General features: G+C 44.3%; 1 protein-coding gene across 2 annotated transcripts; it reads left to right on the forward strand.

Annotated features, from left to right (window-relative positions):
• Nucleotides 1-27974, forward strand: LOC144491142 (2-acylglycerol O-acyltransferase 1-like). 2 transcript variants are annotated; one of them, XM_078208822.1, is made up of 7 exons: nt 1-421; nt 629-787; nt 3459-3637; nt 11016-11220; nt 13121-13295; nt 20972-21171; nt 26498-27970. In XM_078208822.1, exons 2-7 carry the CDS (start codon nt 694-696, stop codon nt 26650-26652), a joined length of 1008 nt encoding a protein of 335 aa, XP_078064948.1. In that variant the 5' UTR covers nt 1-421; nt 629-693; the 3' UTR covers nt 26653-27970. The 2 variants fall into 2 exon arrangements, with proteins under 2 accessions (XP_078064948.1, XP_078064955.1); XM_078208829.1 differs by having other exon boundaries at nt 420-535; nt 26498-27974.

Genomic DNA, 27974 nt, shown 5'->3' on the forward strand with positions numbered 1-27974 from the left:
GAGCAAAAGGGGAAGTGCTGGCGCTGAGCAGGTCTGTCAACCCGTGTCTGGACAAAGAAGTTAACATTTCAGGTGTAACCCACCGTTTATCGGAAACAGCCGACACCTTACCTTGGTAACCTTACCTTGGTAGCCTCCTCCTCAAACATTGACGTTACCTCTCAATCTTACCGGGAGGAATTGAGATTTTCAGCATTTTATTTCAGAAAATGGGAAGTTTGGCTCCCCCTATTGTTCCTTCCACAAGCTCCCTCCCCCCCCGGAGTAAAAGGCGCGCCACGTTTAGCAAATAAAATCAGTGGTGATCCGGAGATGATTAAACTTCAGCGAAATAAGTTGTCCCAATTCGAAGAACCTGGAGCGGCTGAAATCTAATCGCGCCTTTAACAAGAAAAGAAAGAAGCAGAAGACGCTGCTTCGGGTAAGTTACAGACTTTCGGGGCGAAAGCGTGTTGCAACTTGTGCTCGCCAGAGACACGTTTCGGTCGATCGAATTTAACGGAACTGCAGGAAATCTGGAGAAGGGACAAGTGTGGTAACAAGTTGAAATGATAAGAAGTCAATGTTGGCTGTTAGGCAGTGAGTGGACAAACGGAAATGTTAATTGGATGTGCTTACTGCCTTTCAGATCTGTGTAAGTGACTTGCAGCAACTCCAAAGAGTTCCTTGCTGGGCTTCCTTGTAGCAGTTGACATGAAGATCGAGTTTGCACCTATTAATATCCCTCTGAGGAGAAGGCTCCAAACATTTGCTGTCCTCCAGTGGATCTTTACCTTCTTGTTCCTAGGTAATCTTTGCTCATTTCAGTTGTGGGATATCCTGCAAAGAATTAAGGGGTTTTTGTTTGTTTTATGGAAGGAAGGAGACTTGGATACTTTTAAGAGCACCTCTCACGTCTTGGCGCATACCCCAGTGTTGCTTCATCACAGAAATATGAAATGTAGTGATGGTTTACCCAATTTGTTCTCAAGAGCGAACATACACCAAAAGTGAGCGCACCTGCTAACTTTACTCAGCACACACCCACATGCTCAGAGCTGAGTGGGTGCTGATTTAAAACATGTATGGAGAAAAGTGGATTGTTCCAGGTTCAGCATTTTAAAATTTATTTCTGGTGATATCATCTCATAGCCTCAGTCAGATTGTTTTTTGGAGGTTCGAGAATTTTCCCGTCCCGCCCCGCCCGCCACGAGAATTGTAGCGGGCGGGGGGCGGACCATGCAAAGGTCCATTGACCTCGGGCGGGATTCACTGGCTTAGAGACGAGCGCGGCCGGAAAATATGTTTATTCGCATTACGATGTTGGATGCAAATCATCAGAAGGTGGCCACATATTTTGTTGAAATTATTATCTTTAAACAACAAAAAGTTGCATTCATGTGGCGCCCTTAATGTGGAGGAAGCCATTGACAACATCTTTTAGCATGGCTACCAGGAAGGAAGGTTGGATGGTCAGCAGTTTAATGAGAATGGGAACCAAGAGAGGAAAAGGTGGCCGTTTGTACTGGATAAGATTGGGTGGGACAAAGGAGAAAAACTAGAGAAAGCTGTGTGCGAGGGATACAGGAGAAAGGAGCATTGGAGAAATTTGGGTTGTTGGATAATGAAAGGCAGAGAGTTGGAGGCAGCTAAGTGTATGTCTCAGTCTTAATGACAGATAAGTACATGAGTTCCTGGATACCATAATCTAAGTGGAGCTTTAGCAGTGATTTGTATAGGTTCAGCATTATGCCTGTGTAAATAGGCCTCTACTTAAAAAACCTGAGATTCCAATTTTTTTTGACACATCCGTGAATTTGTCACCCATTTTTAAGGAGTTGTGTATCTGGACAACAAGTACGTATTCCTTTAATGTTTTATCATTCAGTGTCCTTCCCTCTCCATACTTTTACCCCCAAAATAATATCTCGCAATTTCATAGAATCCCTACAGTACAGAAAGAGGCCATTCGGCCCATCGAGTCTGCACCGACCACAATCCCACCCAGGCCCTTCTCCCATATCCCAACATATTTACCCACTAATCCCTCTAACCTATGCATCTCAGGACACTAAGGGCAATTTTTTAGCATGGCCAATCAACCTAACCCGCACATCTTTGGACTGTGGGGGGAAACCGGAGCACCCGGAGGAAACCCACGCAGACACGAGGAGAATGTGCAAACTCCACACAGACAGTGACCCAAGCCGGGAATCGAACCGAGGTCCCTGGAGCTGTGAGGCAGCAGTGCTAACCACTCTGCTACCGTGCCGCCCAATAAATCTCAACTGACATCTATCAACCCAGCTATTAATGTGTCTTAAACAAATAAACATGCACTTATTTTGAATCTTTCATATCCTCATACATATATGGAATAAAAGCTGCTCATATGAAATAATATCACAAGAAGTGAAAGTATTTTAATAAAAGTTGTAAATCTTGGATGAGCAGAGACATTAAAATGAAATTTAAATATGTCAAATCAGGCACTAATTATACAAAAGGAGTTGAAAGCATAAAATGATTAGAAAGAATAAGTGAAAATAAAGATTGACAAATGGATGGCACAGTGGTTAGCACTGTTGCCTCACAGCGCCAGGGATCCAGTTCAGCTCCGACCTTGGGGAACTGTCTGTGTGGAGTTTGCACATTCTTCTCGTGTCAGCGTGGGTTTCCTCCGGGTGCTCCACTTTCCTCCCACAGCCCAAAGATGTGCAAGTTGGGTGAATTGGTCACATTAAATTGCCTCTTAGTGTCACAAGAGGGACCTGGGTTCAATTCCCAGCCTGGGTCGCTGGCTGTGTGGAGTTTGCACATTCTTCCCGAGTCTGCATGGGTTTCCTCCAGGTGCTCCGGTTCTCCCCACAGTCCAAAGATGGGCGGGTTAGGTAGATTGGCTATGCTAAATTGTTCCTTAGTGCCAGGGGACTAGCTAGGGTAAATGCATGGCGGTTGTGGGCTTAGGGTCTGGGTGGGATTGTGGTCAGTGCAGACTCAATGGGCTGAATGGCCTCCTTCTGGACTTTAGGATTCTATGATAAAGGTTAGGGGAGGGAAATAGTCAATGATTAAAAATGGCTAATCAACGTTTTTGGGACTGTAGTATTCCCTCAGAGGATCAGTGCTCAAACAACTGTAGTTCTCAAAATATACAACTGGCGTTGCATCAGTAACACTATATGAATGCAGACAACCTAAATAAAGAACAAGCTAACGACAGTTCCTAAGTACTTTAGTAGCTGTAAAACTCTCTTCAGGAAATCTTGAGGTCCTGAAAAGTGCTACAAAAATGTGAGTTATTTTCTTTGTGATGGTATAGTTGAGAAAATGTTTCATGCATTTTGGAATGCTGACCATCAAATAAAAAAATCCAATTAGTGCTTTTCCTGAAGGTGAGCATGACGCGTGTGTATCATATTATGGCTACGACACATATGAATGTATTATAGTTTGGTTACAACTTTCTCTCTTTGCAGGTCAATGTTGCCTGATTGTCTTTGTGTTGCTAATCTTTACTGATTACTGGTACATTGCTGCAGTTTATTCAGTTTGGTTGTATCTTGACTGGGACACACCAAATCAGGGTGGAAGAAGGTCAGAGTGGGTCAGAAACTGGACTATCTGGAATTACTTCCGGGACTACTTTCCTATTCACGTAAGTTGATATTCTTTGGGGGTTAACCTTTCATCGTCTATGAGATTGACTTTATTTGAAGAAGAGGTCTCGGTAAAGTAAATTTATTAATCACAAGGCTTACATTAACACTGCAATGAAGTTACTATGCAATTCCCTTAGTCGCCACAGCCTGGCGCCTGTTCGGGTCAATGCACTTTAAGAATGTGCACCCTTCCCATTACTGCTGGAATCCCATTGGCTGCCACCTTAACTGCAGCTTGGTGCTTGAGGTGTCTGCCCAAAAGCAGGTGGGAACCTCAAAGAACAATACAGCACAGGAACAGGCCCTTCGGCCCTCCAAGCCTGTGCTGCTCCCTGGTCCAAACTAGACCATTCTTTTGTATCCCTCCATTCCCACTCCATTCATGTGGCTATCTCGATAAGTCTTAAACGTTCCCAGTGTGTCCGCCTCCACCACCTTGCCTGGCAGCGCATTCCAGGCCCCCACCACCCTCTGTGTAAAATATGTCCTTCTGATATCTGTGTTAAACCTCCCCCCCACTTCACCTTGAACCTATGACCCCTCGCGAACGTCACCACCGACCTGGGGAAAAGCTTCCCACCGTTCACCCTATCTATGCCTTTCATAATTTTATACACCTCTATTAAGTCTCCCCTCATCCTCCGTCTTTCCAGGGAGAACAACCCCAGTTTACCCAATCTCTCCTCATAACTAAACCCCTCCATACCAGGCAACATCCTGGTAAACCTCCTCTGTACTCTCTCCAAAGCCTCCATGTCCTTCTGGTAGTGTGGCGACCAGAACTGGACGCAGTATTCCAAATGCGGCCGAACCAACGTTCTATACATCTGCAACATCAGACCCCAACTTTTATACTCTATGCCCCATCCTATAAAGGCAAGCATGCCATATGCCTTCTTCACCACATTCTCCACCTGTGACGTCAGCTTCAGGGATCTGTGGACTTGCACACCCAGGTCCCTCTGCGTATCTACACCCTTTATGGCTCTGCCATTTATCGTATAGCTCCTCCCTACATTATTTCTACCAAAATGCATCACTTCGCATTTATCAGGATTGAACTCCATCTGCCATTTCTTTGCCCAAATTCCCAGCCTATCTATATCCTTCTGTAACCTCTGACAATGCTCCTCACTATCTGCAAGTCCTGCCAATTTTGTGTCGTCCGCAAACTTACTGATCACCCCAGTTACACCTTCTTCCAGATCGTTTATATAAATCACAAACAGCAGAGGTCCCAATACAGAGCCCTGCGGTACACCACTAGTCACAGGCCTCCAGCCGGAAAAAGACCCTTCCACTACCACCCTCTGTCTTCTATGACCAAGCCAGTTCTCCACCCATCTAGCCACCTCCCCCTTTATCCCATAAGATCCAACCTTTTGCACCAGCCTACCATGAGGGACTTTGTCAAACACTTTACTAAAGTCCATATAGACGACATCCACGGCCCTTCACTTGTCAACCATTCTAGTCACTTCTTCAAAAAACTCCACCAGGTTAGTGAGGCATGACCTCCCTCTCACAAAACCATGCTGACTATCGTTAATGAGTTTATTCCTTTCTAAATGCGCATACATCCTATCTCTAAGAATCTTCTCCAACAACTTCCCCACCACAGACGTCAAGCTCACCGGCCTATAATTACCCGGGTTATCCTTCCTACCCTTCTTAAATAACGGGACCACATTAGCTATCCTCCAATCCTCTGGGACCTCACCTGTGTCCAGTGACGAGACAAAGATTTGCGTCAGAGGCCCAGCGATTTCATCTCTCGTCTCCCTGAGCAGCCTTGGATAGATTCCATCAGGCCCTGGGAACTTGTCAGTCTTTATATTAGAACATAGAACAGTACAGCACAGAACAGGCCCTTCGGCCCACGATGTTGTGCCAAGCTTTATCTGAAACCAAGATCAAGCTATCCCACTCCCTATCATCCTGGTGTGCTCCATGTGCCTATCCAATAACCGCTTAAATGTTCCTAAAGTGTCTGACTCCACTATCACTGCAGGCAGTCCATTCCACACCCCAACCACTCTCTGCGTAAAGAACCTACCTCTGATATCCTTCCTATATCTCCCACCACGAACCCTATAGTTATGCCCCCTTGTAATAGCTCCATCCACCCGAAGAAATAGTCTTTGAACGTTCACTATATCTATCCCCTTTATTATTTTATAAACCTCTATTAAGTCTCCCCTCAGCCTCCTCCGCTCCAGAGAGAACAGCCCTAGCTCCCTCAACCTTTCCTCATAAGACCTACCCTCCAAACCAGGCAGCATCCTGGTAAATCTCCTCTGCACTCTTTCCAGCGCTTCCACATCCTTCTTATAGTGAGGTGACCAGAACTGCACACAATATTCCAAATGTGGTCTCACCAAGGTCCTGTACAGTTGCAGCATAACCCCACGGCTCTTAAACTCCAACCCCCTGTTAATAAAAACTAACACACTATAGGCCTTCTTCACAGCTCTATCCACTTGACTGGCAACCTTTAGAGATCTGTGGATATGGACCCCAAGATCTCTCTGTTCCTCCACAGTCTTCAGAACCCTACCTTTGACCCTGTAATCCACATTTAAATTAGTCCTACCAAAATGAATCACCTCACATTTATCAGGGTTAAACTCCATTTGCCATTTTTCAGCCCAGCTTTGCATCCTATCTATGTCTCTTTGCAGCCTACAACAGCCCTCCACCTCATCCACTACTCCACCAATCTTGGTGTCATCAGCAAATTTACTGATCCACCCTTCAGCCCCCTCCTCTAAGTCATTAATAAAAATCCCAAAGAGCAGAGGACCAAGCACTGATCCCTGTGGCACTCCGCTAGCAACCTGCCTCCAATCCGAAAATTTTCCATCCACCACCACCCTCTGTCTTTGATCAGACAGCCAGTTACCTATCCAATCGGCCAACTTTCCCTCTATTCCACACCTCCTCACTTTCATCATAAGCCGACCATGGGGGACCTTATCAAACGCCTTACTAAAATCCATGTCTATGACATCAACTGCCCTACCTTCATCAACACACTTAGTTACCTCCTCAAAAAATTCAATCAAATTTGTGAGGCACGACTTGCCCTTCACGAATCCGTGCTGACTATCCCGGATTAATCCGCATCTTTCTAAATGGTCGTAAATCCCATCCCTAAGGACCTTTTCCCTCAATTTACGAACATATTCTCTAACAAACATAACACTTCCTCCCTTGTAATGGAGATTTTCTCCAACGGTTCAACACTCCCCTCCGAGACACTCCCAGTCAACTCATCCCTCTCCTTTGTGAATACCGACGCAAAGTATTCATTAGGATCTCCCCTACTTCTTTGGGCTCTGAGCATAATTCCCCACTTTTGTCCCTGAGAGGTCCGATTTTTTTTCCCTGACAACCCTTTTGTTCCTAACGTATGAATAAAATGCCTTGGGATTCTCCTTAATCCTGCCTGCCTAGGTCATTTCGTGACCCCTTTTTGACCTTCTAATTCCCCGTTTGAGTTCTTTCCTACTTTCTTTGTACTTCTCCAGAGCTCCCTCCGTTTTTAGCTGCCTGGACCTAACATACGCCTCTCTTTTCTTTTTGACCAGTCCCTCAATTTCCCTGGTTACCCACGGTTCTCGAATCCTACCCTTCCTATCCTTTTTTACAGGCACATGCCTGTCCTGTAGCCCTCACAACTGTTCCTTAAAAGACTCCCACATGCCAGATGTGGATTTACCCTCAAACAGCCTCTCCCAATCAAGAGCTGCTAATTTCTGCCTAATCCCACTAAAGTTAGCCTTCCCCCAATCGAACAGCTTACCCTTGGGACACCACTCATCCTTTTCTATCCCTATCCTAAAGCTAACAGAATTGTGGTCACTATTTGCCACATGTTCCCCTACCGAAACTTTGAAGACCTGACCGGGCTCATTCCCCAGTACTAGGTCCAGTATAGCCCCCTCTCTAGTCGAGCTATCTACATATTGTTCCAAAGAACCCTCCTGTACGCATTTTACAAATTCCTCCCCATTCAGAGTCCCAGCTCTCAGCAATTTCCAGTCTCTCCCAGGGAAATTGAAGTCTCCCACTACAACAACCCTATTTTTCCTGCACCTATCCAGTATCTCCTGACATATCCGTTCTTCCACTTCCCTTGGGCTGTTGGGGGGCCTGTAGTATACCCCCAACATAGTGACTGCGCCCTTCCTGTTTCGAAGCTCCACCCAGAGTGCCTCGTTACACGACCCCTCTGAATTGTCCTCCCTCTGCACCGCTGTAATATGCTCTCCAACTAATACTGCTACTCCCCCACCTCTTTTGGCCCCTCCTCTGTCTCGCCTAAAACACTTGTACCCCGGAATATTCAGCTGCCAGTCCTGTCCCTCTTTCAACCAAGTCTCTGTCACCGCAACCACATCCAAATTCCTCGTGCGCATTAAGGCCCTAAGTTCGTCTGTCTTACCTGCTACGCTCCTTGCATTGAAGTATAAGCACGCCAGACCTCCAGGCCCAGTGAGGTCATCCTCCCCCAGAGTGCTCTTCTTCTTTGCCAGCCTTGTCCCAGCCCCAAGCTCGTCCCCAGCCTCTACACTTGTAGACCTAATATTTTGATCCCCACCCCCCTGATATACTAGTTTAAACCCCCCCGAACTGCACTAGCAAAACTCCCAGCCAGGATATTCGTGCCCTTCCAACTTAGTTGTGACCCGTCCTTCTTGTACAGGTGCCACCCTCTCCTGAAAACTTCCCATTGATCTAGGAAAATGAAGCCCTCCCTCCTGGACCAGTCCTTTAGCCAAGCATTCAATTGTACTAACTCCCTATTCTTAGCCTCACTGGCACGAGGCATCGGGAGCAGCCCAGAGATGGCCACCCTGGAGGCCCGACTTTTTAGTCTATTTCCCAACTCCCTGAATTGCTCTCGTAGGATCCCCCTGCTCTTCCTATCTACGTCATTTGCACCAATGTGTACAATGACATCCGTTTCTTTATCTTCCCCTTTTAAGATGCCTCCTATCCGCTCGGAGACATCCAAGCGGATAGGAGGCATGAATTTATACAAATCAGGGTCCTGTTACATCAGTGAAACTCCAATTCTATTTTAGCTTTGGTCTGAACCAAGAAGTCACCACAGTGAAGGCAGGTCAGAAGTTATTGGGAGGATGAAATAACTTGATAAGTAGAAATATTTCCTTTGCCGGGGCAGGGGGTGTTTCTCTGAGCCTTGCAAGAAACGTCGTGGCTTCCCTTGCCCCATACCAATCCTTCAATGAGACTACAGCCTAAAATTCCTTTCTGACTCGCTGTCAACATTGGTCTGAACTAACAAAGGTGATTCAGGTTGGATTTGATCCAAAGCCCTAGTGGTGAAAATAAACTAACCTGCTGTACCACAGAGTTTCCTTAACACCATTAAGGCGTTTTAAAATTGCTGGAATCTTTTACGATACTACCTATTTCAACTTTGATTTAAAGTCCTCTTCATGACCTGTACTGAAACCTCTCTCAAATTTGTTTCTCCCGTATTATTTAACGTTATACTTTATATTCTGAAGGACAAGAACACAAGGAATAGAAGTAGGAATTGGCCACCAGGCCTTCAAGTTTTCATAAGACCATAAGACCATAAGACATAGGAGCGGAAGTAAGGCCATTCGGCCCATCGAGTCCACTCCACCATTCAATCATGGTTGATTTCAACTCCATTTACCCGCTCTCTCCCCATAGCCCTTAATTCCTCGAGAAATCAAGAATTTATCAATTTCTGTCTTGAAGACGCTCAACGTCTCGGCCTCCACAGCCCTCTGTGGCAATGAATTCCACAGACCCACCACTCTCTGGCTGAAGAAATTTCTCCTCATCTCTGTTCTAAAGTGACTCCCTTTTATTCTAAGGCTGTGCCCCCGCGTCCTAGTCTCCCCTGTTAATGGAAACAACTTCCCTACGTCCATCCTATCTAAGCCGTTCATTATCTTGTAAGTTTCTATCAGATCTCCCCTCAACCTCCTAAACTCCAATGAATATAATCCCACGATCCTCAGACGTTCATCGTATGTCAGGCCTACCATTCCTGGGATCATCCGTGTGAATCTCCGCTGGACCCGCTCCAGTGCCAGTATGTCCTTCCTGAGGTGTGGGGCCCAAAATTGCTCACAGTACTCCAAATGGGGCCTAACCAGTGCTTTATAAAGCCTCAGAAGTAGATCCCTGCTTTTGTATTCCAAGCCTCTTGAGATAAATGACAACATTACATTTGCTTTCTTAATTACGGACTCAACCTGCAAGTTTACCTTTAGAGAATCCTGGACTAGGACTCCCAAGTCCCTTTGCACTTTAGCATTATGAATTTTGTCACCGTTTAGAAAATAGTCCATGCCTCTATTCTTTTTTCCAAAGTGTACGACCTCGCACTTGCCCACGTTGAATTTCATCAGCCACTTCTTGGACCACTCTCCTAAACTGTCTAAATCTTTCTGCAGCCTCCCCACCTCCTCAATACTACCTGCCCCTCCACCTATCTTTGTATCATCGGCAAACTTGGCCAGAATGCTCCCAGTCCCGTCATCTAGATCGTTAATATATAAAGAGAACAGCTGTGGCCCCAACACTGAACCCTGCGGGACACCACTTGTCACCGGTTGCCATTCTGAGAAAGAACCTTTTATCCCAACTCTCTGCCTTCTGTCTGACAGCCAATCGTCAATCCATGTTAGTACCTTGCCTCGAATACCATGGGCCCTTATTTTACTCAGCAGTCTCCCGTGAGGCACCTTGTCAAAGGCCTTTTGGAAGTCAAGATAGATAACATCCATTGGCTCTCCTTGGTCTAACCTATTTGTTATCTCTTCAAAGAACTCTAACAGGTTTGTCAGGCACGACCTCCCCTTACTAAATCCATGCTGACTTGTCTTAATCCGACCCTGCACTTCCAAGAATTTAGAAATCTCATCCTTAACGATGGATTCTAGAATTTTGCCAACAACTGAGGTTAGGCTAATTGGCCTATAATTTTCCATCTTTTTTCTTGTTCCCTTCTTGAACAGTGGGGTTACAACAGCGATTTTCCAATCCTCTGGGACTTTCCCTGACTCCAGTGACTTTTGAAAGATCATAACTAACGCCTCCACTATTTCTTCAGCTATCTCCTTTAGAACTCTAGGATGTAGCCCATTTTCCCCGCCATTCAATACGATCATGGCTGATCTAAGACGGCCTCAACTACTTTTCTGTGCCATTTCCCCATAGCCACTATTCCTCGAGCTATCAAATATTTATCCACCTCCAATTTAAATACTTATAATGAATAATCTGCCTGCTTGTTGAAGCAATCTTGCATTATTATTTGTAGCCGATATTGTTGATTGATTCTCATATTCTTTCCAATACAAGCTGGTGAAAACAGCAGACCTGGATCCACAGTACAACTATATCTTTGGATTTCATCCTCATGGGGTGCTTGCAGCTGGAGCTTTTGGAAACTTTTGCAGTGAGACTACGGGTTTTCAGAAGTTGTTTCCAGGTTTGACGTCATATCTGTGCATTCTGCCAATGTGGTTCAAGCTTCCTTTTTACAGGGATTACGCCATGTGTGCAGGTAAGAGTTGAGATGACTTGCTTTTATTCCCAAAGACTTTTAATCCCCAGTTTCATTCGAACCCAGAATTCTTCATAAATTCTGTTAGTTTGCTTAGCTGAGTCGATGTCCCTGTACTTCATAACAATGAACGTCAATAATTATTTTATTCCTAATTTATTAAAGTTGCAACTTGAAGTAGCAACTTGAATTTACAAATCACAAAAAGCTGACTGTCAAAACGTGGAAATGGACATCTTGAGTGGTTGCAGTTTTATTTTTGTTTTCCATTCCCTTGAGCCCTCCCACTACTCTATATAATGAGAATCAACTTTCAATCAGTGCTGAATGCTTGATTTTCCACTCTGCTTGCTAAGGGAGACTCTCATTAGAAAATTGCCAACATATGGTGTAAGGCAGCAACTGCAGGATAGCGGTGAGATTTATGAGAGGGTTATTTTAATCCCACTAGATAGGTGAGTGACGAGGTTTGTTAAAAATTCAGGAATGGAAAAATTGACCCCAACCAACATCCAACGCACACACTTCCAGTTTTAACAGTGATGAGGTTCAGGGTTGGCAACTAACTGGCTGTCCTGAGTTGAGCCCCTAATTTAAACATTTCAATGTCTCAAATATGACTGTGTTTTACAGTTAATGTCTTCTATGTTAATGTCTCTGAAGGCCAGGAAACCGATTTTTCTCTCTCTCTCTTCTCTCTCTCTCCTCCCCCCCCCCCCCCCCCCTCTCCCCTCCCCCCATAACATACCCATAACTCCTCACAATCTCTGTTTGTCTCCCTGATCACTCCGCAGCCCTCTACTCAGCTATTCAGTCCGTGGTCTATCAGTGGCCACTTTGATTCACAAACTTTCCTTCCCTTTTTACTGCTCCCCAGCTGCAGCCTGGTGTTGCAACCATTTCCATCCAACAGCAGGCCAGCCTTTCAGTTTGAATGTCTCCTGACTGAAAAACGGAACCCAAAAGTTTAAATTAGGCCCCACCATTAAATTCAGGAAGAGCGCTGAATTTCTCAAGCACTATATCTCCTCCACAACTCTGTCCCACCAGCATTCGGATGACAGTGCAAAATGTGGAAAACTTTGTCCAGAAAATGCACTGGTCGTGCTTCAAGTTTCTGCTAAAATTCATTTGCATAATCACAGGTATACTTTTACATGAACTAGCGCAATTGGGTCATGCAGTAGGAGACATTAACTGTTTCTTGTTTTCTCTTTCTCTTAATTATTTTAGCTTGATTTATTGAATGTTTTATTGATACAATTGACAACAGGTTTATCACCACAATGAGCATTTTTAATAAAGGTGTTTTATCCTCCATCAATGAGCAACCAGATTTAAAATAATCGAAAATAACAAAGCAATTGTGAACCGCTTACATTATTGGTTTCATTGTTATATATCAATCACATTATAGCAAATTAAATATTATTTGATATGAATAAACTTATAAAATGCACCTACTAGTGCCTGTGCACTGATGCAAATGAATGATTCCAGAGGCTCTTCAAATTACAATGAAACCTCTCAATTTCAACCAGGGGGGGTATAACCAATTTTGTGATCAAGGCCTGATTCAGACAAAATAAATCTTGAATTAGTGTAAAAGGTTGCAAAAGACAGGAGCGTATGAATACGAACATAAATAGTTTTGGTCATAATTATAAATTTCCCATACTTTGCACTAGTTTGGTTAATTCCTCCCAAATTGCGTTGGAATCTGGATGCAAAACCAATGGAAACAAACAGAAACTTGATTGTTTTGTATCACCAATGAATCATGTATAGATTGCTTTTATTGTAGATCTGATGTTGAGGCAGCTTCCATTATTACAATGGATACTGTTTCTTTTATTCACCCTCAGTAAACAGTAAGCATTTATTTCTACTTTTGTTGTAGGTCTTGTATCGTGTGTGAAGAGCAGTGTTTCTCACGTTCTAAGCAGGAAGGGAGGAGGGAATGTGGCTGTCATTGTAATAGGTGGTGCTGAGGAATCTCTGGATGCCAGACCCGGAGCACTAACTTTGAAAACTCTTAACAGAAAAGGATTCATTAAATTGGCAATAAAATGTGGGTATGTGGAAATCTTGCATGGAAAAACATTGTCCTTTTAAAATTATTGAACTGGTTCATACCATAGCTTTTCTATAACTCAGTATGAAGATAGTTAACTGTTAACTATTTTTATTCTTTCATGGGATGTGGGCATTGCTGGCTTGACTAGTATTCATTGCCCATCCCAAATTGCCCTTGAGAGAGTGGTGGTAGGCTAACTTCTTGAACCATTGCAGTCCACGTGGTGTACAGTGCAGTTAGGCGGCACGGTAGCACAGTGGTTAGCACTGCTGCTTCACAGCTCCAGGGACCTGGGTTCGATTCCTGGCTCGGGTCACTGCCTGTGTGGAGTTTGCGTATTCTCCTCGTGTCTGCGTGGGTTTCCTCCGGGTGCTCCGGTTTCCTCCCACAGTCCAAAGATGTGCGGGTTAGGTTGATTGGCCGTTGTAAAATTGCCCCTTAGTGTCCTGAGGTTTGTAGATTAGAGGGATTAGCGGGTAAAAATATGTAGGGATATGGGGGTAGGGCCTGGGTGGGATTGTGGTCGGTGCAGACTCGATGGGCCGAATGGCCTCTTCCTGCACTGTAGGGTTTCTATGATTTCTATGATATTCCAGGTTAATTAATCAAATTTTTGCCACTCCTCTTCTGAAAGTGTAGACTCTTGGTAAAATGATTCCAATGATTTGGTAGTCCAGTACCTTGAATTCATGGTAATTCTTCATTTGAGAATGATAGTGGTGGAGGTGTGTGGGGAAATCACAATGAAGTGGAATCCAATTTGTATCCAAAGTTAATAGAGACACAATTCTCTGCAGGTACTGTTGGTTAGAATTTGGGAGCAGTTGCTGACATTATTGGAACATAGGAAATAACAGCAGGAGGTGACTACTTGTACTTGCTCTGCTATCCATAAGATCATGGTTAAACTTTTCAGTGACAACACTTGCATGCCCACTTGCCTTGATTCCTTTAATGACCAAAAAGCTACCAATCTCGGTCTTGTCTATATTTTACAACTGAGCATTTGCAGTCCTCTGTGGTATTGAATTCCAAAGATTCACTACCTTCTGAGTGAAGAAATTACTCCTTATTTCAAGCCTAAATGGCCAACCCCTTCTAGCACTGATCCCTGGTTCTAGGCTCTGCAGCCAGGGAAAACAACTTCTCAGCATTTACCCTGTCAGTTGTCTAAGAGTCTTTACATTTCAATGAGATCACCTCTCTTTCTTCTAAACTCCAGAGAAGTTAGTGCCATTACATTCAATCTCTCCGATTTAGGCCAGATTAGGCCGTGGGGCGGCATAGTGGCACTGCTGCCTCACAGCGCCAGGGACCCGGGTTTGATTCCCGGCTTGGGTCACTGTCTGTGTGGAGTTTGCACATTCTCTCCATGTCTGCGTGGGTTTCCTCCAAGTTTTCACTGGAGCATAGAAGGCTGAGGGGTGAACAAAGAACAGTACAGCACAGGAACCGGCCCTTCGGCCCTCCAAGCCTGCGCCGCTCATGTGCCCAACTAGACCATTCGTTTGTATCCCTCTATTCCCAGTCTGTTCATGTGGCTATCTAGATAAGTCTTAAATGATCCCAGCGTGTCCACCTCAATCACCTTGCTTGGGAGTGCATTCCAGGCCCCCACCACCCTCTGTGTAAAATACTTCCCCCTGACATCTGTGTTGAACCTTGCCCCCCTCACCTTGAACCTGTGACCCCTTGTGTTCGTCACCTCCGACCTGGGAAAAAGCTTCCCACTGTTCACCCTATCTATGCCCTTCATAATTTTATACACCTCTATTTGGTCGCCCCTCATCCTCTGTCTTTCCAGGGAGAACAACCCCAGTTTACCTAATCTCTCCTCATAGCTAAGACCCTCCATACCAGGCAACATCCTGGTAAACCTTTTCTGTACTCTCTCCAAAGCCTTCACGTCCTTCTGGTAGTGTGGCGACCAGAACTGGACGCAGTATTCCAAATGTGGCCTAACCAACGTTCTATACAGCCGCAACATCATATGCCAACTTTTATATTCTATGCCCCGTCCAGTAAAGGCAAGCATGCCATATGCCTTCTTCACCACCCTCTCCGCCTGTGCTGCCACCTTTAAGGATCTGTGGACTTGTACACCCAGGTCCCTCTGTGTGTCTATACTCCTGATGGTTCTGCCATTTATTATATAGCTCCCCCTTACATTAGATCTACCGAAATGCATCACTTCACATTTATCTGGATTAAATTCCATCTGCCATTTCTCCGCACAATGTTCCAGCCTATCTATACCCTGCTGTATTCTCTGACAATGTTCATCACTATCCGCAACTCCAGCAATTTTCGTGTCGTCCGCAAACTTACTGATCACACCAGCTACATCTTCCTCCAAATCATTTATATATATCACAAACAGCAGAGGTCCCAGTACAGAGCCCTGCGGAACTCCACGAGTCACAGACCTCCAACCGGAAAAAGACCCCTCCACTACTACCCTCTGTCTTCTATGGCTAAGCCAGTTCTCCACCCATCTAGCTAGCTCACCTTTTATCCTGTGAGATTTAACCTTTTGCACCAGCCTGCCATGAGGGACCTTGTCAAACGCTTTACTAAAATCCATATAGACGACATCCACGGCCCTTCCCTCGTCAATTGTTTTTGTCACCTCCTCAAAAAACTCAACCAAATTTGTGAGGCATGACCTCTCTCGTACAAAACCACGCTATCGCTAATGAGATTATTCAGTTCTAAATGCGCATATATCATATCTCTCAGAATCTTCTCCAACAATTTCCCTACCATGGACGTCAAGCTCACCGGCCTATAATTACCCGGGTTATCCTTGCTACCCTTCTTAAATAACGGGACCACATTTGCTATCCTCCAATCCTCTGGGACCTTATCTGTGTCCAACGAAGAGACAAAGAATTCTGTTAGAGGCCCAGCAATTTCATCTCTTGCCTCCCTGAGGAGTCTAGGATAGATGCCATCCGGCCCTGGGGATTTGTCTGTCTTAATGTTTCCTAAAAAACCTAACACTTCCTCCCTTGTAATTGAGATTTTTTCTAACGGGTCAACATGTCCCTCTCCTTTGTGAATACTGATGCAAAGTATTCGTTTAGGATCTCGCCTACTTCTTTTGGTTCTAAGCATAATTCCCCTCCTTTGTCCCTGAGAGGTCCGATTCTTTCCCTAACAACCCTATTGTTCCTAACGTATGTATAAAATGCCTTCAGATTCTCCTTAATCCTGTCTGCCAAGGACATTTCGTGACCCCTTTTTGCCCTTCTAACTCCCTCTTTGAGTTCTTTTCTACTTTCTTTGTATTCCTCCAGTGCTCCATCTGTTTTTAGCTGCCTGGACCTCATGTATGCCTCTTTTTCTTTTTGATTAGACCCACAATTTCACTGGTTATCCACGGCTCTCGAATCCTACCTTTCCTATCCTTCCTCTTTACAGGCACATGCCTGTCCTGCAGTCCTATCAACTGCTCCTTAAAAGACTCCCACATGCCAGATGTGGATTTACCCTCGAACAGCCTCTCCCAATCAACAGCCACCAAATCCTGCCTAATCCGGCTATAGTTAGCCTCCCTCCAATTCAGCACCTTACCCATAGAGCAACACTCATCTTTTTCCATTGCTATCCTAAAGTTTACAGAATTGTGGTCACTATTTGCCACATGTTCCCCCACTGAAACTTTGATGACCTGATCGGGCTCATTCCCCAGTACTAGGTCCAGTATAGCCCCCTCTCTAGTTGGACTGTCAACATATTGTTCCAAAGAACCTTCCTGTACGCATTTTATAAATTCTTCCCCGTCCAGGCCCCCAGCCCTAAGCGATTTCCAGTCTATGGGAGGGAAATTAAAGTCTCCCACTACAACAACCCTATTTTTTCTGCACCTGTCCAGAATCTCCTTACATATCCGTTCCTCAACTTTCCTTGGGCTGTTGGGAGGCCTGTAGTATATCCCCAGCATAGTGACTGCGCCCTTCCTGTTTCTGAGCTCCACCCACAGTGACTCATTACCTGACCCTTCCAAATTGTCCACCCTCTGTGCCATTGTAATATGCTCCCTAACCAGCATTGCTACTCCCCCACCTCTCCTAACCCCTCTTCTGTCTCGCCTAAAACACTTATACCCCGGAATATTCAGCTGCCAGTCCTGTCCTTCTTTTAACCAAGTCTCCGTCACTGCAACCACATCCAAGTTCCACGCAAGCATTAAGGCTCTAAGCTCACCTGTCTTGCCCGTGACGCTCCTTGCATTGAAGCAGATGCACTCCAGAACTCCAGGCCCACTGAGGTCATCCTCCCCCAGAATGCTCTTCCTCTTAGATAGCCTTGTCTTGGCCCCAACTTCGTCCCCAGCCTCTATGCTTATTGACCTATTGTTCTGATCCCCACCCCCCTGCCAAATTAGTTTAAACCCACCCGAACCGCACTAGCAAAACTCCCCTCGTGCCCCTCCAGTTTAGGTGTAACCTGTTCTTCTTGTACAGGTGCCATCCTCTCTTGAAGACTTCCCAGTGATCCACGAATTTGAAACCCTCACTCCTGCACCAGTCATTTAGCCATGCGTTCAGCTGTACAATCTCCCTGTTCCTCGCCTCACTAGCTTGTGGCAATGGGAGTAGTCCAGAGATCGCTACCCTAGAGGCCCCAGGTGATCTTATAGAGGTCTATAAAATAATGTGGTGCATAGATCAGATAGAAAGTCAATATCTTTTCCCAAAGGTCGGGGAGTCTAAAACTAGAGGGCATAGGTTTAAGGGTAGAGATACAAAAGGGTCCAAAGGGACAATTTTTTTCACACCGAGGGTGGTGAGTGTGTGGAACAAGCTGCCAGAGTTAGTCATAGAGGCAGGTACAATTTTGTCTTTTAAAAAGCATTTAGACAGTTACATGGGTAAGATGGGTATAGAGGGATATGGGCCAAATGCGGGCAATTGGGACTCGCTTAGGGCTTTAAAAAAAGGGGGCGGCATGGACAAGTTGGGACAAAGGGCCTGTTTCCATGCTGGAAACCTCTATGACTCCATGAGGTGCTCCGGTTTCCTCCCACAGTCCAAATGATGTGCAGGTTAGGTGAATTGGTCATGCTAAATTCTCCCTTAGTGTACCGAACAGAGCCGGAATGTAGCGACTAGGGGAATTTCACAGTAAATTCATCGCAGTGTGAATGTAAGCCTACTTGTGACTAATAAATAAACTTTTTAAAAAAGATATTTCATTCCAGAAATTAGTCTTGAGATCCTTTATTGCACCTTTCTGAGGCTAATATACATGTTCATTTAGGTAAGGAGACCAAAACTGTACATAGTACTCCAGATTTAGTCTCTCCAAAGCCCCGTGTAATTGTGGCAAGACTTTCTTACTCTTGTATGGTTCAGTGTCTCAAAACCAGCAAACCCTGGACTGAATCCGTGCCAGTTTTCAGATCATACCAGTTTTCGGTTCGGTTTGGGTATATATTGTTTAAGGGTATATGTTTTCAATTAAGGATTGCAAAGGGCAGTTTTGAAAGAAATAGGGACAGTGTTACAAGATAAGCCAGGGCATTCTTTGGAACTGTTTCAGATATCCATCAGCGTGGCAGTTGCTTTGTGTAATACGTGTAAATGGGGTTCCTGCTGCACTTCAATGGAGTGTTGATGGTGGAGTGGGAGCAGATCCAAGGAATTTCCCAGTCATACCCAGTTAGACCAAAGATGTTGGTGAGGAGGGACAGTCAGGTGATCCCGCTGCCGTCCCGCCTCTGCTATCACAAAACTTTCCATTCGGGGCTGGGGGGGGGGTGGTAATTCCTGCTCAAAATATTTGTTTATTTCCCTATTTCGCTTTATAATTTCTTCACCTAAGGGACCCACGATCTCTTCCATCTGTCTGATATTTTGTGCTCGTTTACTTCCAAATTGTATTCTCCCCTTCTTTGATCACCTTTTGATGATTTTTAAAATCCTCCCAATCCTCAGCTTTACTTCTTTTCTGGCAACATTAAAAGCTTCTTCTTTCCATTTAACACTATCCTTAACTTCTTTAGTTAGCCATGGCTGGATCACTTTTTTCCAGAGGAGGTTTTAATCATTGAGGGAATGCCATCACTGCTCAGCCATATTGCCATTAAGGCCAATCATCCACAATAGCAGTGACCGGGTATTCTGGAGGGACATGCGTAAAGAGGTGGTGAGAGCAGAGTTCAGTGTCAGTCATTGAATGGGTGAGTTGGAGAGGAATGAGATTGGCAAAATTATCCCCAGTGGGCGCAGTGGGCAAGAAGGTCAGCAAGAGAGTGGAATGAAGCAGTTGGAATTGCTGTTCACAATTAGCCAGCACCAAATACTTCAACGAGCCCTTTGGAGAATACCAAAAGAGGTACTCCCTGGAAAGACAGGCTGAGGGGCGACCTGATAGAAGTTTATAAAGTTATGAGGGGCATAGATAAGGTGAACAGTTGGAAGCTTTTTCCGAGGGCAGAATTGACAATCAGAAGGGGACGCAAGTTCAAGGTTAGGAAGAAAGCTTCAGTAGAGATGTGCGGGGGAAGTTTTTTATACAGAGGGTGGTGGGGGCCTGAGTGGTTGAGGCAGATATGTTAGCGACATTTAAGACTTATCTGGATAGGCATGTGAACAGGTGGGGTATAGAGGGATACAGGTGGTTGGTCTCGGTAGGACAACGTGATCAGTGCAGGCTTGAGCCGAAGAGTCAGTTCCTGTGCTGTACTGTTCTTTGTTCTTACGGAGGGAGCTGTAGGTTTGTCTGACAGGGAGTCAGACCTGAAATGATGATGAGAACTTTTATTATAGTCATGTCAGATCCAGAATGCTAAAGAATAAGAAAGAGATTGTGAGTATTTCATACATTTTTAAAAGGAAATCAAAAACCAGCAAACTAATTGCACCATCTTGTCACGTTCAGACATTTTGGACCATGTTCCCTTTGAAAGTTGGTTTTAAAAAGAGCTACAATGTTATTTTTTAAATAGACTGGTTGCTAAAAGAGTGAACTAACATTAGAAACAGAAAGAGACACAGTGAGATTCTTAAATGGAAAATTGCAACTGACTCATAAGTGTAAAATGCAACATGTTAATTTATTTGTTAAGCAAGATATCCTACTGATATAGGAAATTATAGTGTTCTCATTACTTTATATTGTATGGAGTTAAGTTGTGCTGATTGAAATAACTTGCCTCGTTTGGGGGAGGCCAACAGAGAATTCCATTCTGCGAGCTGCGCCCACCCCGATTCCAGGACGGTCGTGGCAGTAAAATTCCAGCGACTGAGTCCATTTATACCTCTTGCTGCATCTGTCCACTTGCTGCCTGAGAAACAAACGAATTGAAATTTTGTTCTGGTTTCATCTTACTCAATGTTTTCTTGATCTACCATTCAAGAGATGAGAGAAGTATGCATGGAATTGTGTGGAAGAAACAAATGTCCAATTCAGATCATTATATCTTTCAGTTGTTATGGTTAGATATTTGGCAGTCCAGGTGCATCTCGATATAAGATGCAGAGATGAGACTAACTGGTATCGCCGAGGAAAATCTAAAACAAGACACAAATTTGAAACAGTGTTGTTGCATCAAAAAATCGCGAGAGCCAAATTTATTTCTTCGGCCTTCTGCATTCTGTTTTGGTAAAACTTCAAATAAGGAATCCTGGATTTATTATATGTACATTAATTCGCACCTCTTTTTAGGGCACATCTGGTCCCAGTCTTTTCCTTTGGGGAAAATGAACTCTTTAATCAGGTAAACAATCCAAAAGGGTCTTTTCTTCGGGCAACACAGGAGCAGTTGCAGAAGATCATGGGATTTGCAATGCCGCTGTTTCATGCCAGGGGTATCTTCCAGTACAGTTTTGGGCTGCTACCATACAGGAAACCTATTTATACCATAGGTAAGAAAAACCATAAAATATTATCACAATTTGTGTGTTTCTAGACTTTTCAAAGCATAGGCAAGGTGTGGTGACAAAACAACGATTCAACAAATTAATTTGCATATCGGAGATGGTCTTGGACACTGCCTTTGGTCATTATCTGTCTAACCAAGGAAATACCTGATAATATGAGCTCCTGTGGAGAGGAAGCCATTGCTTCCAATAAGAGTCATTATGCTCTGATGAAAAGTTAACTCTCTTTCTCTCCATAGATGCTCCCTGACCTGCTGAGTATTCCCAGCATTTGTTTTTATTTAAGATTACCAGCACCAGCAGTATTTTGTTCTGGAATAAGAGTCAATGTCATGCTATGAAATGCTTTTTGACTGCCTAATGTGGCTGTGTATTTGAATGCTAGTGAAAGCTGCCATGCTCTATAGATTTCATTAGTTTATTGATCACAAAAATTGTTACCTAATAGCAGCTTTGAGAATTGCCACAAAAGTAATTCCCTGATTCACACCATTATGGCGGTGATTCTCCCACAAAATTTCCAAGTGCTGAAGTCGTGTGAAAACTGGAGTAACTCCTGCCGATTTTTTTTTTTTAGCGTGATTTGCAGAATGAATCTCCCACATTCTGAGCACTGCACAGAGCCCGAGCAAGATTCACTCTGAAAATCAGCGGACCGGTCCTATTCCCGTCCGAGAGGCCAGCAGCAGAGCCCTGAGCAGGCCACTGCACATGCGCTGATCCGTCAGAGCGGAAATTGGTGCGTGGGCACTGGTCCCGCATTGCGGACCTCCCGATCACTGACCAGCCCCACGACCCCGCTTTGCTGCACACCCACACCCCCCCCCCCCCCCCCCTCCCCTCGACCCACTTCCAGACGATGGCTGCAGGGCAGACTGCAGCTCTGAAAGGTCTTGCCTCATCAGATGGTGATCTTGTAAGTCATGGTTTCAATAAATGGGAAAGACAAGAGTCTGGGCATTTAACAACTCACTTGAGACAGGTAGGACTCATTTAAATGTGGATTACAGGGTCAAAGGTAGGGTTCTGAAGACTGTGGAGGAACAGAGAGATCTTGGGGTCCATATCCACAGATCTCTAAAGGTTGCCACTCAAGTGGATAGAGCTGTGAAGAAGGCCTATAGTGTGTTAGCTTTTATTAACAGGGGGTTGGAGTTTAAGAGCCATGGGGTTATGCTGCAACTGTACAGGACCTTGGTGAGACCACATTTGGAATATTGTGTGCAGTTCTGGTCACCTCACTATAAGAAGGATGTGGAAGCGCTGGAAAGAGTGCAGAGGAGATTTACCAGGATGCTGCCTGGTTTGGAGGGTAGGTCTTATGAGGAAAGGTTGAGGGAGCTAGGGCTGTTCTCTCTGGAGCGGAGGAGGCTGAGGGGAGACTTGATAGAGGTTTATAAAATGATGAAGGGGATAGATATAGTGAACGTTCAAAGACTATTTCCTCGGGTGGATGGAGCTATTACAAGGGGGCATAACTATAGGGTTCGTGGTGGGAGATACAGGAAGGATATCAGAGGTAGGTTCTTTACGCAGAGAGTGGTTGGGGTGTGGAATGGACTGCCTGCAGTGATAGTGGAGTCAGACACTTTAGGAACATTTAAGCGGTTATTGGATAGGCACATGGAGCACACCAGGATGATAGGGAGTGGGATAGTTTGATCTTGGTTTCAGATAAAGCTTGGCACAACATCGTGGGCCGAAGGGCCTGTTCTGTGCTGTACTGTTCTATGTTCTAGGTCATCTGGATGAAGGTGCAGTCGATCCTCATTTCTCTGGCACAGGTCAACCTCGTTATCAGTCATGGCCCACTTCTGGCCTTTTAAAGTTTGTTTATTAGTCACAAGTAAGGCTTAGGTTAACACTGCAATGAAGTTACTGTGAAAGTCCCCTAGTCGCCACAGTCCAGCTCCTGTTCAGGTCAATACACCTAACCAGCATGTCTTTCAGAACGTGGGAGGAAACAGTAGCACCCGGAGGAAACCCATGCAGACACAGAGAGAACGTGCAAACTCCACACAGACAGTGATCCAAGCCGGGAATCGAACCCGGGTCCCTGGCGCTGTGAAGCAGCAGTGCTCACCACTGTGCTACCGGGCCTTCCCCTGCAAGCTGCATTGCCCTATCTTCATAGAGGGTGAGGATTTTTAACTTGAGCGTCTCCTCACCCATCTTCCCCCTCTCCCTTTTATTTTGGGCTCTTCTCCTTTGGGAACACAGAGAGAATATTGTGAGCCGGATGCCTGGTAGGCCAGGGTCTATAACAAGTGGCGTATTTGGGCACCGTGCCTTTGCAGAAAGGGGTTGTGATTAGGGATGCTGGGGGCTTTTTAAGAAGATGCTAGAAGGTCAGGTGTTGGGAGGCAGTGAAGTGGCAGTGTGGGTTCGGGGTGACAGATGGGACTGATGACAGGCGGAGACAGGTGGTCACTCAACCTTGCAGCTTCATGCAGCATTGGATCTCAGGTGTCCTGGTTCATGCTGCTGGTGCTGACTACAACTGCTACCACCTCCGAGGTGGAATTGACAACATTATTCAGGGATCTCCTTCCAACACCGGGTAAATGGTAGCTCACACCTCCTCCATGGCATCAAGCAGTCTGGTAAGTTCCCCATCCGAGATCCTGGGCCTGGGTCTTCTCACCGCCGTCCTCCTGGTTTAACCGGGAGTGAGTGCTGTGGTACTATTTAAAATCAGCTGCCCCTTGATTGCAGCGTTCACCTGAGCCCTGGCTCAGGCGAATCAGGTGCCTGGTGCTCAACATGTTTCACTGGGGAGTAATAATTGCACTCAATGGGGGAAGATCACAATTGGGATTGCACTGATTTTCACACCCAATATGACACTTTGGATGGGATTGTCCGGCCACGTGCGCCCCAAGACCAGAAATTCCCTCCTGAGCTCAACCTTTAAATGGTCTGCCCAATTTTCTCTCACCCGTTACAATTCCTGTGGCGAGGGAGACGAAATAATTTTTTGGGAAAATTCCTCCCAACAATTGGAGACGCATTTCTACTGGTTAGTAAATTGTTGTCAGAGATTTTTAAAAATGTTTTCCATATTTTCTTTTGTGTCGCATCACCGTGCTCTTTTTCCCCTTTCCTTTATTTCTCTTGCTGTAGTTGATTTTATGGTATTTAGTCTACTTCTTTCCCTGCCACTTCTGTTACCTCCTCAATCCTTAATACTCACCAGTTAAGAGAGATTGCTTGCCAAAGTCTTAGATTCCCTATTGTCCTTACAGCATAAATATCAATTTACACATCCAGCAAGTTGCAGGGCAAGCTGGAGTTGGAGATTGAAGGAAATGATCTATCTAACCGGATATGCCACAAGATGTGCTGCAGCATCAAAATCTGGGCCATCATCTTCATCCACAAGGATAATTGTACCCACACCTTTCATTACTACTCCGTAAAAGCTTATGGAAGTTGGGTTCACAGGACAAACATTTATACTCCTGTTGCGTGGCCAAACCTGCAATCCTTAAAGCAGTCAAAAGAAGACAAATGGAAAAGAAACAAACCCTTTTTCTTTAAACCTCCACTTAAGTGGAGCTAGATGGAGCAGGGCGGTATGGTGGCACAATGGTTAGCACTGCTGCCTCACAGCGCCAGGGACCTGGGTTCAATTCTGGCCTCAGGTGATTGTGTGAAGTTTGCACTTTCTCCCCATGCCTGTGCGGGCTTCCTCCGGGTGCTCCAGTTTCCTCCCCCACTCTAAAGACCGGTTGGAGACTTGGGCGGAGAAATGGCAAATGGATATTTGCCAAATATCTCAAGTGTGAGGTAATGCATTTTGGAAGGTCCAATGCATGTAGGAATTATACAGTAAATGGTAGAACCCTTGGACGCATTGACAGGCAGAAAGATCTGGGCGTACATGTTCACCGATCACTGAAAGTGACAACGCAGGTGGATAAGGTAGTCAAGAAAACATACAGCATGCTTGCCTTCATCAGGGGGCATTGAGTATAAAAATTGGCAGGTCATGTTGCAGCTGTACAGAACCTTAATTCGGCTTCATTTAGAATATTGTATACAATTCTGGTTGCCACACTACCAGAAGGATGTGGATGGTTTGGAGAGGATACAAAAGAGGTTTACCAGGATGTTGCCTAGTCTGGAGGGTATTAGCTATGAGGAGAGGTTGGATAAACTCGGTTTGTTCTCACTGGAACGACAGAGGTTGAGGGGTGACCTGATAGATGTCTACAAGATTATTAGTGGCATGGACAGAGTGGATAGTCAGATGCTCTTTCCTAGGGTAGAAAAGTCAAGTACTAGAGGACAGAGGTTTAAGGTGTGTGGGGAAAAAGATTAGAGGAGATGGGTGGTGAATGCCTGGAACACACTGCCTGGGGAGGTGGTGGGCGCAGGTACGATTGCGGTCTTTAAGGAACAACTAGACGAATACATGATTAGGATGGGAATGGAAGGATACGGACTCCATAAGTGCATACGGTTTTAGTTTAGGCAGGCATCATGATCAGCGCAGGCTTGGAGGGCCTGTTCCTGTGCTGTACTTTTCTCCTTTGTTCTATGTGTGGGTTAGGTTGATTGGGTATGCTAAATTGACCCTAGTGTCAGGAGGATTAGCTAAGTAAGTGTGTGGGGTTATGGGAATGGGGCCTGGGTGGGATTTTGGTCGGTACAGACTCAATGGGCTGAATGGCCTCCTTCTGTAATGCAGGGATTCTATGATTTACTACTTTTCCTGAACCCATTAAAAACTCTGGCTTCTTTGCCACCCTTCACCCCTGCCTTCAACTGTTGATCTGCTTCTTGTATAAGGCCAAACATGTTTCTACCTTTCTCAAGTGGTGAGTTACCTCTTGGCACCAGTTTAACACTTGTAGCTAACCAACCATGTGCAAATGAAATCCAGGCTGCAAAATGGCCAACATTCTTTGATCTACTGACCAGTTCCTTTCGCAGCATTTATAACTTTCCTTATGCTGCTGTAACTGTCAAAAGCATTTGTTAAACAGCGGGAGGAAAATGGAACAGGCTTCTAGACTAATTATTTCCAGAACAAACTAAGTATACTTTAATTTTTTTCAGTAGTTCAAATTCAAAATCAAAAGAAACAACTGCAGATTTATATCAAAGCTTTGATCGTTGGTTTAACAATAGATTAAAGATGTTTTGAAAGTATTAAAAAACTCTCTTAATTTTGCACTAATTCTGCTGTACTCCCAGTACAGATGACATTCTTCTAAGAATTACAGACTAATGGAAGAATGCAGAAAATGACAGTCAGGACATGGGTTAGTCATCATGAGTAATGCATTGCTATTTTGTTTTACAGTGGGAAAACCAATCATTGTACAGCAAAACCATACCCCTTCAAATGAAGAGATTGAAGCACTACATAGAAAATATATTGAAGCATTAGATCAATTATTTGAAAAACACAAAGTTCAGTATGGAATTTCCAAAAAAGACCGTCTCTTTTTCAGTTGACTTTTAGCTTTACACAATTGAATTCAGACAAAGAATATCATCACAATGCAGGGGGGTAATATTAACTTTGGGAGATATATACTTAGTTGTACATGAATCCTTTACAATGGTTTGATTTTGGACCCTTTTTTATTACGACACTTGCAATGTTTGAAAGGCTCAACCTCAGCTGATAAACACCAATGTAGAAACACATAGGGCGAGATTTTCTAGCTGCACTAGCCCCGAAACTGGAAATTCCCACCCGAGGTCAACGGAATTTTCCATGGTCCACCCCTCACTTGCTCCAATTCCCGTGGTGGACGGAACGGGAAAATTCACCCCGTAATGTCTGGATATTCAGAACAGTTGATGAACTGCACTTTCTGGTTAGCAGTAAAAGAGATACCCATTTATAAGTTTAATCCTTTTGAATTGGGCAAATGAGCCTACTACTTGTAGCACCCCTTCAGCTGAGATTTGAGATTTTAAAAATTCTTCCGGAGAGCCATGTGTATTGGAATTCTTTTAAAATCGGATTGCCTCAAAGTATTAACTGTAGTTAAAGCTAAGTACTTATCAATACCAAAGTGCTTTTTTTCAAAACTCCTGAGGTATAAACAAAAGTACCAAAATATTGACTACATGGTGATAAATACTGTAAAACATTTTAACAATTGTAAAAACAAAATTCCCACATTTTTATCAAGCAGCCCTTACTTCTCATACAACCATTAAAGTACCTCAATAAAAGAACATATGAGAGTGCATTGTAGTTTCTGACTGTAACCTTTTTACATCTGGAAATTACAATCCAAAGATCTGGCTTTTATTTTTAAATGTATCATATAAGTATTAATGACTCGTGTTTATTTGATCGTGTTTTTTAAGGAAATTAGCTATCTGATGAATTATGAATTTAAAAATATGCATCTGTAATATCACTGTTATATTTGTATTGCTTTTTTATTCAAAGAACATTTAACTGTTCCTGTAAATACTTCCGCTGGTTAAGCCCTGTAATCAAACAAAACAGGAGTCCATCTCATTTAATATGTCTGCAGTATTTTTTCTTTCATCAAAAAAATGTTTCAACTCTTCCTACTGAAGATGCATTTCTTTGTAGTACAGCATATTCCTCTATTCTTGTATCAAAAAGCTTGGCAAGTTCAAGAACTTTAGTTATTATAATGAATTCAAAAGGCATTGGAATTTATATACACCTTCAGGTTTTTTGTTTATATCTTAGTCAACTCTTTTATGTTCAATGTGATTGCACAGTCTTGTTACTGTGAGGCAAAGCTAGTTCAAATAGATTGCAAAATAAACTATTATCCTGAACC

The sequence above is a fragment of the Mustelus asterias genome, chromosome 3, assembly GCF_964213995.1.
Source record: "Mustelus asterias chromosome 3, sMusAst1.hap1.1, whole genome shotgun sequence".
Lineage (NCBI taxonomy): Eukaryota > Metazoa > Chordata > Chondrichthyes > Carcharhiniformes > Triakidae > Mustelus > Mustelus asterias.

Bases quoted from the DNA above. Each gene is read 5' to 3' on its own strand.
- LOC144491142 (XM_078208822.1), top strand. From the start codon at position 694: ATGAAGATCGAGTTTGCACCTATTAATATCCCTCTGAGGAGAAGGCTC. The intron at 11,221-13,120 runs GTAAGAGTTGAG...CTTTTGTTGTAG, and splicing joins GGATTACGCCATGTGTGCAG to GTCTTGTATCGTGTGTGAAG. The intron at 21,172-26,497 runs GTAAGAAAAACC...TTTGTTTTACAG, and splicing joins GAAACCTATTTATACCATAG to TGGGAAAACCAATCATTGTA.